Source organism: Furipterus horrens, unplaced genomic scaffold (assembly GCF_987537825.1).
Source record: "Furipterus horrens unplaced genomic scaffold, mFurHor1.1.pri manual_scaffold_12, whole genome shotgun sequence".
NCBI lineage: Eukaryota > Metazoa > Chordata > Mammalia > Chiroptera > Furipteridae > Furipterus > Furipterus horrens.
The window spans coordinates 71627271-71644338 of NW_028327182.1; the positions used below are offsets into that span (position 1 = coordinate 71627271).

The 17068-nt window shown below is 49.0% G+C and overlaps 1 protein-coding gene across 12 annotated transcripts in view; it reads left to right on the forward strand.

Moving 5' to 3' along the window:
- Nucleotides 1-17068, forward strand: part of MCF2L (MCF.2 cell line derived transforming sequence like) — a 183953-nt gene that overhangs the window by 132063 nt on the left and 34822 nt on the right. For 10 of the 12 annotated variants that reach the window (XM_090258627.1, XM_090258629.1, XM_090258632.1 and 7 more), the window contains one exon: nucleotides 11453-11543. In XM_090258627.1, the coding sequence (XP_090114753.1) occupies nucleotides 11453-11543 (91 nt within the window). Of the gene's footprint in view, nucleotides 1-10836; nucleotides 11042-11452; nucleotides 11544-17068 lie in introns of those variants that run through there. The other 2 variants (XM_090258638.1, XM_090258639.1) reach the window with 1 other exon arrangement.

A 17068-nucleotide genomic window follows, 5' to 3' on the forward strand; every position in this document is an offset into this window, starting at 1 on the left:
TACCATTGGTTCACCCCATTTCTGTCTGTTGTGTGCAGGCAACATGGACCCAACAGTGAATAAAACTGATTAAGATCCTGCCGCTTACATCCTCAGTAATTTAACTAAAATGTGCATAGGAATTAGAGTATAAAATGGGAGAATGAGAAATAAAGGAGGTGAGGGATGCCAGGAGGGACAGTGAAAAGCAACGCCCCCATGAAAAGTGACTTAAAAGAGTCATGGGGGACAGTCCTCACAAAGGCCCCCAGTGGGGAGGAAGGAAGAGGGAAGAGAGGAATCAGAGATGGCCTAACTGATGATTTGGGGGCAGCAGTCACCCAAGAATGGGAGAAGCACATAGGAGGGTATTGTTAGGTTTGAAATGTCACTTGCACGTCTAGGGGACTTCTCAGGTTGGGGCTGATACCTCTGGGTACCATGAGGGGAGTCTGAGACTCTGAGGCAAGGTCCCAGCTGGTGTGAGGATTTGGGAGTTGTGAGCGTTTGGGCCCCAGGGCTGGGGTGGTGGGCAGAAGGGGATCCCCCAGGTGTTCCAGCTGGGGGAGGTCACAGAAGGAGGAAACACAATGGAAGGGAACAGGGTCAGGCCCAGCTGGGGTCTCAGGTAGGGAGGGCACGACCCAGATCTGTAGGCTGTGTGGGGCTCAACCCAGTAGAAAGGGTGCTAGCTCGGTGGCCCTGTACACCTGCAGCTGCTTACGGCCCCTTCCCTGTCAAGTGTCCCAGCTGTGAGGGTTCATTCTAGGGTCCCTTTACCGATGCGTGAAACGATATGAGAGCGAGGAATCCAGTGGGAGTCTCGCAGCATGAAGGCCTTGGGGTACGCTGAGGTATGTCCAGGAACAGTTTTGGTGAAGGGTTTGGAGTAAAATGTTTATTAGAGTTAATTCAACAAAAATGAGAGGCAAGGGATCTCAGACAGGGGGTGCAGACACCTCCTTCCTGGATTTTGCTCCCCAGCGGAGCAGGGAAATGGATCAGCTCGCTGGTGAGGGGGAGGCAAGTGGGATTTCCCTTTAAGGTGAGAGAACTAACAGCGTGTTTATGCTGGTGGAAATTACGCAACAACAAAACAGAAGGAGTGGCAACCATTTGGTTTCTTTCACACTTGGCAGTGTTCTCTGTGCACCGTTCAACTGTGATGGGGATTACAGAGCCTGTGCGGGGGGCACAGGTCTGAGGCTCTGGGACCGGAACCTCTCGGCCCCTCCACTCCTGCAGTCCTAGAGCCTGGATCTCCTCCACCTCCAAGCACCCCTCCCCCAGCCCACCGCCTTTTCTTTTTACCCTACGCTTGGTAAAAGTCACGTTTCAAACTCAGTCTGACCTTGTCCCGCCCGTGAATGGAGTCATTCCAGGTTTCCTCACACAGGCACCGGGTGTGCACGCACACACAGAATACACATCCATGTGTACACACAGTGCACACATACACACCAGACATGCACATGCATGTGCACTCACACATGCGTAGGGTTGCCAACACTGAGATAGCAGATCTCTGGCTTTTCTTTGAAATACAGATATAGCAGCCCTGGACTTGCATTTCCACTCAGCGGCCCTGCAGGAGGCCCCGTGCTGGTCCCCAGGGACTTCAGTCACCTGCTATACCCAGGGTTTGGAAGATAATATCAAGAGGATCACCTCCCTCCACAGCCGCAGTCTCCTCAGCCCAATTAAAACACAAGTCAGAGGCTCATAATGTTAATTGAAGCTGACAATGACATTGACTTTCCATAGACCTGGTTCAAATCACCCAGGTGCTTGGGAGACAGAGATTCCATCTCCCAGCTGGCTATCAGTGATGGGTTACCTTCACCCTGATAAGAGGTGTGCACACAGGGGCATACCCACACGCAGGCATGTATGCACCATACATACGTACACGTGCACACCACACAAGGGCACATGCAGGCACAAATATGCACCCACGTGCGCAGCTTGTATGGACGGCAGAAAAGAGAAACACAGGTGCCTGTGGAATGGAACAGGGATATGATGTGGCCTTAGGCTCCCAGGCAAGAGTTCCGAGCACCCTAATGTGTGAATTCTAAGACTAACTCCAAAACCAAGCAGACTCCCTCTCCACATTGCCGGCTGCTAGAGCTGCTCATTCCCAGAGGTGTGTGCCCATCAGGCCATCAAAGCTTCAGACCAATGGAACTTCAGCTGGAAAAACACCTCACTTCTCGCTGCCACTGTGATTTCCAATGGAATTTTCAGTTGATTTTTAAATATAAAGATAGAAACGTGTGTGTGGGAATGCATCCTAAACAACTGAAAATGTGTACATGATAAAGTCAGAGCTTTCACCTCACCTCCCACTTCTTTCCTGCCCAGAGTTAAGAGTTTGGGTAAAATCCACTTTGTTCCGTCTCGTGCACATGCTTCCCCAAGTGGGGCAGCACAGATGTGTACCGTTACAGCCCTCCTCTTCTTAGTCAACAGTGTATCCTGGTCATCCCTCTACACACAGCTTTACTGTCCTTCTTTCTGTGGCTGCATCACACCCTCTGCTGTAGATGGATCAAGCACATGGAGTTTGCCTTGTTAGCAGGGATTTCCTTTACCCTCCTGTCTCCCCTCTTGAGTCCCGCCGTGGTAAATCGCCTTGCGTCCAGTCTAGCAAGTTTGGGCGTTCTGTGTATGAGATCTGGTGCCTTGAAAATGATCCCATTTGTCCTCGTTCTCAGACACTCTGGCCCTGTGATCCTTCCCCCTCCAGCCATGTATTTAGCAAGTAATGGGCCGGCCTTGCCCTTTGACACTCATGACTTTGCTTAGCCCATGGTTCCACGTGGTCTGGAGCTCTGGGAGCTCGGTGACCTCCTGCACACCGATGGGCCCTGCCTCTCCGTCTCGTGTTCTCCTGGGGGCGCAGGAGGCTACCCATTTCCTTGAATCATCTTCCTTTGTTGTAATGATCTTCCTCTATGGCTGCCATCCAGTATGACAGCCACTGGCCATGTGTAGCTACTTAAATTTAAAAATTAAATCTAAATTCATGTAAAAGTTCAGTCCCTGGTTCAGCTATATTTCAATTCACATGTGGCCAGTGGCTGCCACGCTGAACAGCTCAGAGGTGGAACGTCTCCATCAGTTGCAGCACATGGGATGGGATGGGATGGGATCCCACAGCCACCAGGCCCTTCCTTTATGGAGAAAAGGCCAAGAGATTATTACCTTCTTATAATTTACCATCTTAACCATGTCTAGGTGGATAGTGAAGGAAACTTGGGCTTGGGGGTTGAGAAGCCCTCCCCTTGCCACCCAGGCTGCACCCGCCAGCTCATTTACCCCATGGGGCCTGGGTGGTATAGAAGGGGAGACACAGGTCGCCTGGAGCCTGTGCAGCTAGAGTTTCAGCTCCAGGTGGAGAGAAGAATGCTGAAGCAGATCCAGGGGAAACCAGATAAGCTCTGAACTGCCAGGTGAACAGTGGAGAGTCAGGACACAGGAGGGAGTGCCTAGTCCAGGACCTGTGCTCGGAGACCCGGAGCAGGAGAGGCGGACGGCTGGGGCTGCAAGCACAAGCCTGAGGCAGGTAATGAGCAGATTCCAGAAGGTGGTCAGCCTGGGTCTGACTTCCCAAGGTGGTGCCTTTGCACCCCCCAAGGAGCAGTTCACTCCATAATTACAAAGAACCAGCCAGAGTATATGCCTTTTAATTTCTTTAATGTATTTAAAGAATTTATGTGGTGGTTAGTTTTCTTTTATAGCATTTTTTAAATGTGGTAAGGTATTTATAATATACAACTTATCACCTTAACCATTTCTAAATATATAGTTTAGTAGTGTTAAGTATATTCACACTGTTGTGCAACAGATTAGAGCGTTTTCATCTTCCCAAACTGATCTGGTCCCCATTAAACACTAACTCCCCATTCCCCTGCCCCAGCCCCTGGCACCCAGCCTCCTACTTTCTGTCTCTGAATTTGAGGACTCTAGGGATCTCACTGAAGTGGAATTATACCGTGTTTGTCTTTCTGTGTCTGTCTTATTTACTGAGTGTAATGTCCCCAGGGTTCATCCATGCTGTAGCATGTGTCAGAATCTCCTTCCTTGTCAAGGCAAATCATATTCCATTGTATGGCTAGACCACATTTTGTTTCTTCCACTCCTCTGTTGATGGCTATGTTTTTGAGCTAGATTAGAAATCAGTCTTTGAAGAATAGATAAGATACTCCAGTTTCCTTCTGTACTTTGCAGGCTTGTGAGGGGCAGAAACAGGGCGGCATGCTGACCTCTTCATTATCTACAAACTAGTATTATTGTTCCTGCTCAACATTCGCAGTTCAAACAAATTCCAAATACATTTATGGTGATTCCCCTGGGCATCAAAGTTTGGGTTTCTTTTGTTAATTTTTGTCCAAAAAACTATATCGATATTTAAAAAAACACTCTCATATAAAAAACATAAAAATGCAAGTTTTCTTACTCTTTAGAGAAATAACTGTGTTGTTTGTTTTTTGTAAAATGGACTGTTCCATCTGGGTTGTGAAGAAGAAAGACAATGCCATGGCTTTGTGGCAGAGGGCTCCTTGGCTGGTACCTGCCCACCTGTGGGCCACCCATTGTGCACGTCTGATTCCCGGCAGCTCTAGCTGGGATTGCGTGTGACTTTGAGAACAGACACTTTACCATGTTGGGGAGAGTTTTTAAAAAGTATTTGTTGTTTTTCTTGCTGTTCTGTTTTCTGGGATGAAAAGCTGACCAGTATTAAGATAAACACACTGCACAAATGATATTGTAATAAGCTAAGCTTTTGAATCATAAGAAGGGAGAAGAAAGGTTCGGACCTGAATGCTCAGGGAGCACATTTAGTTCAAGGTCACAGTGTTTGGACTTGGGCAGGTCTGCCACGTGGGTTGAGAGAAATGTGTCCACGACCTTTCCCTTACAAAAGGAAAACAAGGAAATAAATCCTTCTTAACATTTGCTAACTTCTATAGACCAGTGTCGAAATATCAGATGAAAAAGAGAGAGAGAAGTAAAGAAACAGAATCAGGGGAACCAGGAAGGGAAGAGCGGGCTCTGCCTAAAGCCAGGACCCAAGTGTTCTGCAGGTCTGGCTATGTGCCTCCCTCTCCCCAACTGTAGTGTGCCACACTCCCCCTGCAAGCTGTCCCTCATGCCTCCACCCCATCCAGCCACCTGCCTGGCCTGCCCATCCCCTGCCCCTCTGGGCTGGCCCAGCTCTCAGGACCCTGCTGCTTAGCCAGGGTCCTGACATCCTGCCCAACCCCTCAGGGAAGCTGGACCTTCTTTTCCATGGGACCCTGGGGCGCTACCATAGATGAACAAGCTCCACCTGACTCCTGTGCCACCACCTGCCAGGGATGGTCTAGGACAGATGCCAGCCCTTGACTGCCTCCTGCAAGAGCATGCTCTGGCCTGCTGCCGCCTCCATCACTGGCCTTGTTTCTCTGGTCCCGGTGCCAGGCTGAGCAGGCCTTGTTCAAGGTGGCTCTGAGAATCCTCACCACAGTCCTCTCACACCGGGAAGGGGCTGCTTCACCATCCTCCAGCTTCAAGCTGTGTGAGCCTCGGCACAGGTTGGAGCGAGGCCCAGCGGAAGCCATGGCTGCCCTCAGAAATGCCCCCAGTCTGGCTCTGCTCCTCTTTAAATCTGAAAGCCTTCTCCCTCTCCGCAGAATCAGCCTGTGGTGAAGCCTACTTGGCTTGCTATGACTGTTGATGCTTATATCCCAGAAAATATTGTTCCAGGTCAATGGACCTGACTTAGCTGTGCTGGGGTACTGCCCTACCTAGCAGCAGCCACACCCACAGCAGACACTCGGGTGCAGCAACAGTTAGGGGAGCACGTTTGGCTTCCTCTGATTGGTCCTGAGTTGGAAGCAGGGACAGACATTGAGGAACCTGCAGTCATTGAAATGTCCAGACCCTCAGGGGCTGATTGCTATGGGGTTGTTGCTTGACTTCTGGGGTTGTTGCTGCAGATAGTGGCCAACTTCCTATAAGTGTGACTTCTGCATGGCAGGCTGGCTGCCTGGGCTGGGTGCTGGGACAGTGGGCTGCTTTTCTCTGCTGGTGGCTACAGGGTGTGGGTCAGAGTTATAATTTTATAGGTTGGCCTGACCGTTGTCCATCCATACACTCGGTCTCTCAGTGGCAATAATAACATGTTCAACTTTTTTAAAAGACAGTTATAACCACGATTAAGGAGAGCATTTTGCTGCTGATTGGAAAGGCAGCAGGCTGACAGGAGGACTTTGCGTGCTGCTTGAGGACAGGCTGTGGGATGGAGGGAATAAACCCAGGCAAGGGACTGGCTGACATCAGCAGAAGAGGCACAGGCTCCAGGCTTCTCAGCACTGGACCCAGAACACAGGGATACCACTACCGAGGAGCTGGGGGAACCTGGGAAGGGAGCAGTGCCTGGTGACATGCTTCTTTTCAGGATTGGGCAGAGACAAAGCTAGCAGGGTGCTGTTGCTCTGGACCATGCTGAAGAGAAGGGTGGCACTGCCTCTCAGTCCCATGTTTATTCATTCATGCAGGCAGGGCATGGCAGGAGGCAAACAGGGTGTAGCCCTGATGGGGTTTGTGGCCAGGGTCAGCGTGTGCCGCTCTCAGAGAAGACCATGGGGTGATGGTGGCTCCTGGGAAGGTCAGGGTTTCTGCAGCAGCACAACTGCTCTCCTGGCTACCTGAGATCCCATGGCACCAAAAGCTCTCCCCGACACAAGGGCAGGACAGAGGCAGCTTGGCATTATGGGGGTCCTTTCTGGTATACCCCAAACCAGCTACAGAACCCAGCCGCCTCTGGCCTCTCCAGTGAGGATGGGTAATCACATCAAAGGTCTTTCAAGCAGTGATATCATTAATTACTAATTCTAAAAGAAAGAGAATTGAGCTCATGATTTCTGTAACTGGGAGTTTAATATGGCCTCTTTTCTGGAGAAGCCTCTCTGCCACCCAGCAGGAGTACAGGGGCCCCCAAGCCCACTGAGCCTTCATCAGCTACAATAATTGAAAACTGGGTCAGCCGTTCTCTATCCGACCTCCAGCTTCCAGCAGCAGTGGGATGGGGGTACTGCCTGGGCTGGGGAGCGCTCCTAAGAGCACAGCCAGGATTCCAGTGAGTCTTTGGCAGTGCCTTCAGCCTCTCCGGCCCTCCTGTGTGATGGTCCCTCTCCTGGTTAAAGGTCCAGACCTAGCAGGAATCAGCCTCAGGCTCACAAGAGGATAAATGCCCCAGCATTAAGGGATTTGTCCCAAAGCAGGGCTGTCTTAAGACCATCCTGTCATCCTGGTTTTTAGAAGACCAGAAAAGCACACTTGAGTAGTAGATTATCACATTGAGACTTAGATCCTCAGGCTCTGAGCCCTTCAGCCTGTTCTTGGCCCGCAGGACTCCCACACACGCATCCCAACAGGTCGCTGAGACACTGCAGCACTGTCCAGGGGCCAGAGAGGGTGGTGGGCTCCCCAGAAGTCACTGGTACCATACTGCAGCTGGTTCAAGTTGACCTGCCCCTCACACTGCCACTCCCTCGACCCCGCCCCCCTGCACTCCGCGTTTGCCTAAGTCACATGCGATACTCTCTTCCAACCGCAAGAGGGCGCCATTGGTCATTTAAAAATTCTGACGTACAGGTTTCTCCTCACGCTTTCACCTGTTTCTGCACTTCGCTGGTGCTTGTTTATGCCTATAACTAGGACACAGTATGTTTTAAATTGTACATATGGCCAAGCTTGGAATGCAAATAGCTCACAGGTAACTGCCCTCCTTGCTTTGTCTCCTGAAAGCCCTGCCTCTTGAGAAGGGGAAGAGAACAGGTGTGGGGACCGAGGCCCAGCAGGAAGGTATGTGATGCCCGCCCTGCCCTGCTGTTCTGGAGAAGGCGTGCGCCCTCCCACTCTCCAGTTATCTCGGCCTGGAGAGGGACAGTGACCTCCTAGTCCCTCACGGTTTCTTCCAAATGACCTCTCTTCCCAAAACACCATCTGGCTTGTCACCACTGTCAGCCCCTCCTCTCCCACCGACCCCCCGACTGCTCACCTCCCCTCACTCACGCCCTCCAGCACGACGCCGATGCCCCCTAAACCTCTGCACTGTCCTGCCTGCTGCATCCTGTGGGCCCCGCTTCACTCCAACGAACACCTCCTTGTGATGTTTGGGGTGGGGGCATCTTGTCATTGCCACCACTCCCCTCCTTCCCATCCTCCTTTCCTGACCCTGCCCCAGGCCTACAGTCTAGCAATTGTCCCAGCTTCCCCTTGGGGTCTTCCTGTGAGTAGAAACTCAGCACTCAGACAGATACAGCATCTCCCACACACAGAATGTTCTCAGGACTTGTCTATGGGATTCGCCACTCGGGGTGGGGTCTTTGGAACAGAAGCATGAGCAGCTTGTTGGAAAGATGGGCATCAGCATTTAACAAACTACAGGAGTCTTGGATGCACGTTGCAGTTGCAGAAGCAGGCCCATTTCACCGCGCCCACCCCCCACCCCACCCCCACCCCACCCCAGCTCTGCCCACAGGGGCCATTCTCTCTGTGAATGCCTTTCCTCTTCAGTCATCTTGGTTTCTCTCTTTGTCTCCACCCATCCCTGCTCTGTGATAAATTGGGTCTAAGCCAAAGGAGGGGAGGGAGTAAGGCCCACCCGGTCTGGAGAGCAAGATGCAGCTCAGCCAAGAACTAGACAAATAGGATGCCAGGTGCTGGCAGACCTCGCTCACTGGCAGGGAACCACCCAGCGCTCGTGCCTGGACTGTTCTCATGCTGCTCCCTGCTCTGGCCCAGCTCCGGGAGGTCGGGCCCAAGCTGATGGGCCTGTGTGCCCCAGGCCTCTGGGGGCCACCCAGTGAGCCCTGAGGTGTTAGAGAAAGCACTACTGAGTGGGTGAATCCCAGAAACAGTTTATGCAAAAGCTCTTTGCTTCTTTTGATTATTTAGGTCAAAAGTGAGCTCATTGGCCTCACTCAGCTGCTGGGCAGCTAGCCAGAGTGGCCCTCTGATCCAAGTATTTCGAGGTTGGAGGCCAACATCTGTGTGTTGCAAGCCATGTGTTTCCAGGGTACTGGGGCACTTTGTGTGGCTGCCAACTTCTGAACTATTTGTTCCCTCTTTACTCCGCTGCCACCATCTTTAGCACAGTCAACCCAAGGCCTGGCACACAAGGGACTTCATGGGGGGGCGGGGGGCAGCAGCTTCTGGCAAGCATGAGCCTCCCTGCCCCCTGGGCATATGAGGTCACATATTTGGGAGTGGAGAGGGGGTGTAGCAGGGCTTCCTGATCCACATTCTTCATTTATGTGGGCAGATCCAGACCTTCCTTAGCCTGATAGTGGGTGGAATGATGGGGCCCATTGGGCTTCTAAGCCTCAGCTCCTAGGGGATGGGACAAATGACATAGCCTTGCTCTGGGGCTGCAGTCATGCGGGCACATTGGAGCCTTGAAGGGTCTCTACATCCTTACGTAACATGCCATATGTTTGTTAAGTCTGTGCGCCTGTGAGTCACTGTTCCCAAAATATGGTAAGAGACAAGATGAGCAGGCATGGAAGAGAGTTTTCCTGGACCCTAAGCTGGGCTCTGTGGCGTGGGCATCTTTGCTGTCCGCTTCTGAAGTCGGGTCCCCTCAGCATGTGCCCTGACATCTGGCAGTGATGGGAGGACCCCTGAAGAGGAGGCCCCTGACTGGCCCAGCATTAACATGCAGCCCAGGGGTGGGGGGAGGCTCTTTTATTCCTCAGGGTGGGCTTGGCCTGGGAGGCAGCATCCAGACAGCTGAGAGCTCTGACTCACAGCCAGATCATGGGGTTTGCTCCGTCTGTGCTCACTAGCAGTGATTTGGGGCAAGTAACTTAACCCCTCTATGTCTCTGTACCTCATCTCTCAGCTGCCTCATAGGGTTGTTATAAAGATTAAAGGTAGAATATCAATCAAGCTTTTAGTGCAGTGGCTGGCCAGTAGCAACCCCATAGAACAACAACAACAACAAAAAACCTTCTTCCAGAAGGAGTGCCCAGGCCCAGGGACCAGGGCTTCTGTTCCATCTTCGCTTCCTACCTGCCCTGCCCAGCTGCCTGAATTGGGCAAGTTGGCTGTGGCTGTGTCGAGCACTTGTTGCTCGGGTGCAGTGGGGAGTAAGACTGCTGTGAATCTAGGTTTCTGGCACTGACACTCAAGAGATACACAAAACAAAACAAACCTTACTTTCATAAGAGCTAAGCTGGCTCAGGAGACAGGCCTGTGTGGAGCACCCTGCACAGCTGTGAAGCAGCATCGTTGCCTTCTCACTGTGTGCACACATGTGGGCTCTAACAGCAACAGCAGACAGGCCATTTGAATGAAAGTTAATGTTGATTTGCACATTTACCCAGAAGGCCTTTGCTGTTGTTGAACCAGACTCTTATACACAAAGTCCTTCATCATCAAGTATGGATAAGAACACAGTCAACAGCCCACACCCACACAGGTGTGCACACACCCATGCAGGTGAGCACAAACAGGTATGCATTTTGTGTTATCACTGTGACTGTCATTAAAGCTGACAGCTCTGGCTTTATTACATAATGTTTACAGCAGGCTTTCACAGACTGCATCATTTATGCTTGTTCCATATTATTCTGACTTTCATTTAAACCCAGAAGTGGCTCCCTTAGGCTCAGAGACTTGGAAATGAGTGATTCCCATCATTGCCTCAGGCTGCCCTTCTCACGCCTGCGTGGATTGGCTGGCAGCAGCAGCTGCTGGCATTACACCATTGACTTGGATGTAAAATTAGCAAACGGAGGAGGACCTCCTTGTTTCTACACCGTGACTCAGGCTCCTTCCTGCATTAGGCTAAGTCAGGACTGAGCTTATCATTGCACAGCGACTCAGTGTTATCTTTGTCACAGATGTTGCTGTTGCAAGGAGCCATATCTCCTCTCCCATTTCCACCAGATGCTTGTGAGCCTTCATACGCCTCAGGGATTTTCTCCCAAAGTTGTAGCAGTGCCATCAAGAGCAATTTTCTAATGTGGATGAGCATGGGGACGTCAGATGCTAGGACTAATGTAACGTGTGGGTCTTAAAACTTGTCTTGGAGGATTTAGCCAGCTAGTCAGCCTAGAAAAGAAAACGACTCGGCTTTTACTCTGGAACAAAAATTGACTGAGCTCCAGGAAAGATGGGTTCTGCCCGGATCTTTGCCTTGTGAGGTGGTTGTTGGTAGGCTGGGAAGTAAGCAAACCACAGAAAATATTGGTCCACCTTTAGATGCAAGCAAGTCCTGGAAACTGCCCGGACGAGGTTCATGGAAATGCTGCAGTCTGCTCAGATGCCTGCTTGGCACGCGTTTTACCTCGCAGTGCGGAAGTGGCTTACGGACTATAGGAGGCATCATTTTATCATAAGGTTTTCTTAGAGATTCCATGGAAGCCTGTCTTCCTGGCTTTCATTTCATTGCCGATATCTCTCCCCCTCGTTTCAGCTTACAAGATGCTGGCATCGGATTCATCCTGGTCATAGACCGAAGGCAGGACAAATGGACCTCGGTGAAGGCATCCATCCTGCGAATAGCAGTAAGTGTTGGTGCCCCATCTCTGAGATGGTCCCACCCACTCTTCTCCTGGGCTGGGTGACAGCAGTGTTTCTCTTGTAGCAACCCGTCTACCTGAGTGGCAGTTTGGGTTTGGGTTGTCACAGTGCCGTGCAGAGCTGTGGTGTTCAGCCAGCTCAGAGCACCAGCACAGGGTGGCCTGAGGCTGGGCCAAGGGGCACTTGGGAGCCCCACCTCCTTGGCTTCTCCAGTTGCTGGGGAATGTGTGTGTGTGCATGCATGTCTGCACATGTATGTGCATGCGTGATCCCAAATGGGTTAACTGTTAGGAGGCCTGTTCTATTTTGAAATCAATTCCACCAGCTTGTTTATTTCTCACCATTGAGGATGTGAAGTGCTTAGGATTTTATTCTGTATTCGTTCTTAAATAGAGGACCAAGTCCTGAATAGCAGGGTGTTGAGTGAGTTGCAAAGAATCTTCAGGCTAGAAGTTTGAAACTATAGCTTTTTCTAAGTGACCTTCTCCTTTCCTAATGGACTGTTTATTCTTTAGTTTTACAACTAAATCAGATTCCTAGTCTTCCTTGGTAACTCATTCCTGTATTTAGTAGCCCTCATTGCCAAGGAATTTATCTTTGCATTCGTAGAGTTGGTTTGCAGGCTGTGTGCTTCCCTCCAGGGCAGCAGAGCAGCTGGTCTGTGGTTGTTGCTGTGGCTGTTTTTAGCCTGCAGTAATAATTTAGGAGGGAAGAGTTGTCAGCAGAGAGCTGAGCCTTATTTTCATCAGTAGCTTCCACCCCTACTTACGATCTCCACTGTGGGGCACGTCTCACCATGCTGAGTTTCATCCTCACTTGCTTCCCGGCAGCCAAAGGACTGAAAAAAGTCTGATTATTGGCAAACAGGGAAACCCAGAGTGACTGTGGCTGGGTCTTCCCTCGGCTGTGATGGCTCCACTGTTCCCAAGTGTTTTTCAAAAAGCAAACCCCCCAATAGAGTGAAATTCTCCCAACCTCTTGCTCTGTGTCTTGCTTCAACCATCTTTGGTTCTTGGCCTCAGGAAGGGTGCTGTGCTGAGGCTCATCTTAATGATAAATAAATCTTTAGTATCTGCTCTTAAAATTTCCATTGTTTTGGTACAACCCTGTTCCTGAGCTACTGGATCCCATTTTTGTCTTTCTGATAAAGCTTCTCTCTGCACCACCCAGGTGTGTTTCCTACTCCCTGTCCTTACTTGGCACACACTTCTTATGACATCCTTTATCTAAAGCAAATCAAAATACTTCAGAGTGTTTCAAAAGGAGTCAGTGTGCTGTATCAGTCGTTTTCAACCTTTTTAAAATCTCATGACACAAACTAATTCTGAAAATTCTATGGCACACCAAGAGGCGTATTTTTTTGCCGATCTGACAAAATAAATTGGTGTAACTTTAATTCATTCACACTGATGGTTATTGTTGTGTTGGCTGTTGTCATTGTTTTGTTTGACAATCTAAGGGAAAAGAGGTCAGGGCCCCTGAATAAATAACCAGCTACTACATGTTTTAAATATTCTTGCAGCACACTAGTTGAAAATTACTATTATATAATCAAACTTTTTTTGTTTTACAATCCTCAGAAACTTACAAAGTACTCTTGACATGCCCATGTGGTCATGGGCGTGTCCTGTGGGGTCCGGGTCTCACATCTTTCCAGGAGAGTGCTTCTCTGTGCCTTTGCACACATGCCTCTCAGCGGAATGCCCTCACGCTAGAGCCCCAAGTTGCTTCTCATTCTTCCACACCCCTCGCCCAGCCTCCTAGCAGAGCAGCACTTCTCTGGGAGTCTCCTGCTTTTCTTCTTCTTTATGGAAGTACACAGTTCTTTGTTTGCACATCATGACTTCCTTAAGTCAAGGCCATGCCTCATCCATCTTCAGGTGGCCGCGCACCCAGCCAAGGCTCCATGTGAGGCAGGTTCACCATAAATATCTCTCAAGTTCATCGGTTCTCCTGGTTAGAAGCAAGAACTTTCCCAAATACAGGGTTGCTTTTTAGAAAAAAGATAAATTGTTGTTGTTGTTGTTTTAAGTGGAAGTAATTCTTCAAATCACCACCTTACAATTCAGCAGTATGGTCCAAGGCCAGCCTGCCCAAGCTGTCAGAGTCAAGCTTTCAAGATGCCAAGTATAATCGGAGTTTTGGTCATCAGCAAGTTTATAATCAGATTAACTTCTGAAGCAAGCGGGCTCATCTTTAGAGCTTTGTTTTGTGAAGATCTTAGCTAAAAAGTTGGGGTTTGACTTTTTAGGTTTGCACTGATTCTGACACAATAAAAATATAGGGTTTTTTTTTCTATCCTTTTTCCTGTAAGTCTCAGAGTCCCCCAACACTTGTTTGGAAATTCCAGAAGTTAGCATTTTTTCAGCAGAATTATCAAAAATTCTCTTTGAACTCCAGTGCTTTTGTTATAAGAAATTACTGATGTTAATGCCAAAATTTCTATTTATGTATTCAACACATTTCTGAGGAGCCTGCTGTGTACCTTGAATGGTGCAAGGTGTTGGGGACACAAGGTGAATAGGAGCAAGAAGTATACAGCCAACTAGAACACTGACGAGTTATGCCCAGAGATTCAGACAAATGTTTTGAGGGTCCTGAGACAGTGCGCAGGTCGTAGGGGTGGTCAGGACACTACGAACCAGGCCCTGCTGCCTTCTTCATGCATGTGTCCATCTCTGAGCCAGGGTGTGGGTCTGGCCTCCATCATGGCTCTGTGGTGGACCAGGAGGTAGAAGAACATTGGCCCAGTTGTCCGCATGCGGGGAGCTGGGCAGGGCAGAGCTGGTACACATAGGCTGTCACCTGGGGCTGTGAACCCAGACCATCGCCATCAGCTGGCTAGTGCTATCACCCGAGGGGGCTTTGGGAAACAGCCACCTGGCATTAGCCAGGCCAGTGCCCTCGGGAGGAGTCGGCACATGCGCGGGTGCTCTGGTGTGTACGATTCCACCAGGGCGCCCTGGCCGCGTTGCACGTGCTGCAAAAGCAAGTCACGGCAGAGGCTCTTGTTTATTTCAAATATGTCTGGACACCATATTGAGGCCCGACACTTACACAATGCCATGAAATTCAGGGTTATTTTTAGCCACCATGTGTGCTGTCTCGTGAGCTGAGCTTTCCTTAATTTGGGGTGTTCTTTTTTTTTTGGATGCTTTTGGCTTGGCTTGGAATAGGAAAAAAGATGTTGGAAGAGCCAAAGTCCATTGTTCTTGAAAATCAGACATGTGCCTCCATTAAGAATAGAGCCTTTATCAGCTGTGATGGGGGTGTCAGGGCGATGGGTGTCCTTACCTGCCACAAATCATGATCTCAACTGCTGGACACGGGTAGAAACAAGGCATGAAGCTGAGAATTCAAACATCACTCTTTGTCTAACAGTTGGTTCTGTCCTGGGATAGATGTACCTTTTATAAAATATGATCCCATTTCTAATTTTAACCCACTTCTATTATGTATGTTTTCAAGCGTCTATGCGTTAGCATTTAGGGGTTCTGTAATAGAGTGTACATATTTATGTTTAGAGCTAGCCTAATTCAGGCTAACTCTATATCCTAGAGTATGCTGCTGGTGAAAATTGCAGTTAAGGTCAATTTTAATCTGCATGGGGAGAACTCTGGCTTTTCCCTATGAAGCCAACGCTGCCTGTGTGTGCAGAAAGGATACAAAATGAAGCATCCGAGGGACCCATGATTTTTAGGTCATTCAGTAAACACTCTATATGTGGCAAAATAATATTATATTAAACAATGCTACTAAATTCCTACTGTGTGCCAGTTACAAGAGGCCTAAGCACAGGGTGGTGAGTGCCCAGCAGGGGTGTGAGCAGTGGTGCTGCCGGTCCCCACAGTGTCCAGAAGGGCGGGCAGTGCAGGTTTCCTAATGTGGAGAGCATTCAGGTTAATGATTGTCCTTCATTCAAAGATTATGCCCTTCCTACTTATTTTTCATTAAATCTTTTCCTTATTGATGTTTATGATAGCCTCAACAATGTTTCCCAGGGCAGGTCTTAGATGCCCTATTGTTAATACTCGCATCCAAACCCGGGGGCGCAGCCTTGGGAGCTGGGGCTCTCCGCTCATAGTCTACTTCTCTGATTTAGACTCTAGGTTTTTCATCTCTTAACAGTGAGACCCAAACATTCACATTTATATTTATTACACACATTTGTGTTTGTTGTTTGGCTCCTATGAGACAAATGGCATTAGTCAGGCCTCAGCTGCTCCATTGGAAATGAAACATGTAACGTCAGGCTGGATAAATGTGGCTTTGAACAGAAGTGAAGGCAGTTACTTGAACTTGGGGAGGATTTCAAACCGCGTCCCTAAAGCACCGGGGTTCCACAGAGTTTCTAATGTTCTCTATTGGCTTTAGCTTGGTTGCCTCTTCATTTTGTAAGTCTCTGAGAATATTAATTCAGAAGCCAGTTAACTCCTTTTTTCCTCTCCCCAAATTACATTTGTATAGTCATCACATTATATATGTTCCTAAGTCAATCAAGGTTAGCCCCTGAAAACAAGCAATATTGCTTTTATATTACATAGAAACCTATTATAATTATTTTATGATTACACGATGAATAAGTTACAAAAATGTTATTTTGTAGCCTTCATCCAAAATCCTCTATCTAGTTACTTTATTTTTAAAATAAAGTTTTTATTTTGTTATTTTTTCCAGCTTTTAGTACATATGGTTGGCTCCAACCCAAAGAAAATTTAATTTACTGTTGTTTATATTCAAAATATGTGTTTGTGTATGTCATCAAGCCTCCCTTGGCTAGGATCTTATAATTATTCTCTTTATTATAAGGATCCAATAACTTAAAGAAATAGAAACAGCGAAGCAGAGAAAAGGAGGAGAATGAACTATTTTTTATGTTGATAGTCACCTCCAGCCACAGGCTTAGCAAGTCCAATGTCTCTGCTCAGGATGGAGTGAGGGAGTGCCGCTGCCTGTGGGCTTTCTTGCCATCTGTGCTGAGTTAATCTAAGTGAAATCGCTGAAGGATAAGGGCACAGTTTTAGCTTATAAGTTCAGACTTGTACTTGCAGAGCACATCCGCCATGAGGTATAAATTAGGGCGATGAAAATGATATCGAAATTTAGAAAAGCATGACTCATTGTCCCCTGTAGAAAGACTTTTGTAAGGACATTTTCCTTAAATAGCGGTGGCCAGTTCACAAATGATGGTGACAGGTTTGCACAGTCCTCTTGTTGATAAGTGACCCAGGCTTCTGGCTTTCTGTGTGGTTCTGAGTTGTTGTTTTTCTGCTCAAAGGAGTCGAACTTCGTGAGCGCTGGCCCAGGTCAACAGGAGCGAGCTCAATGGAGAGCTCGTGGCAGGAGTGCTAACAGTTCCCTCCTGAGCTGGTGCTGGCCATCAGGTCTCCCCCATTGCCCTGTGCATGCGCCACAGTTTTGTGTCCAAGCATTGAGCGTGATGGTGAGACACAGGGCGCAGGGCTGAGTGACCCCCATCCTCCTCAAAATAACCCACCCAGGCCCTGCT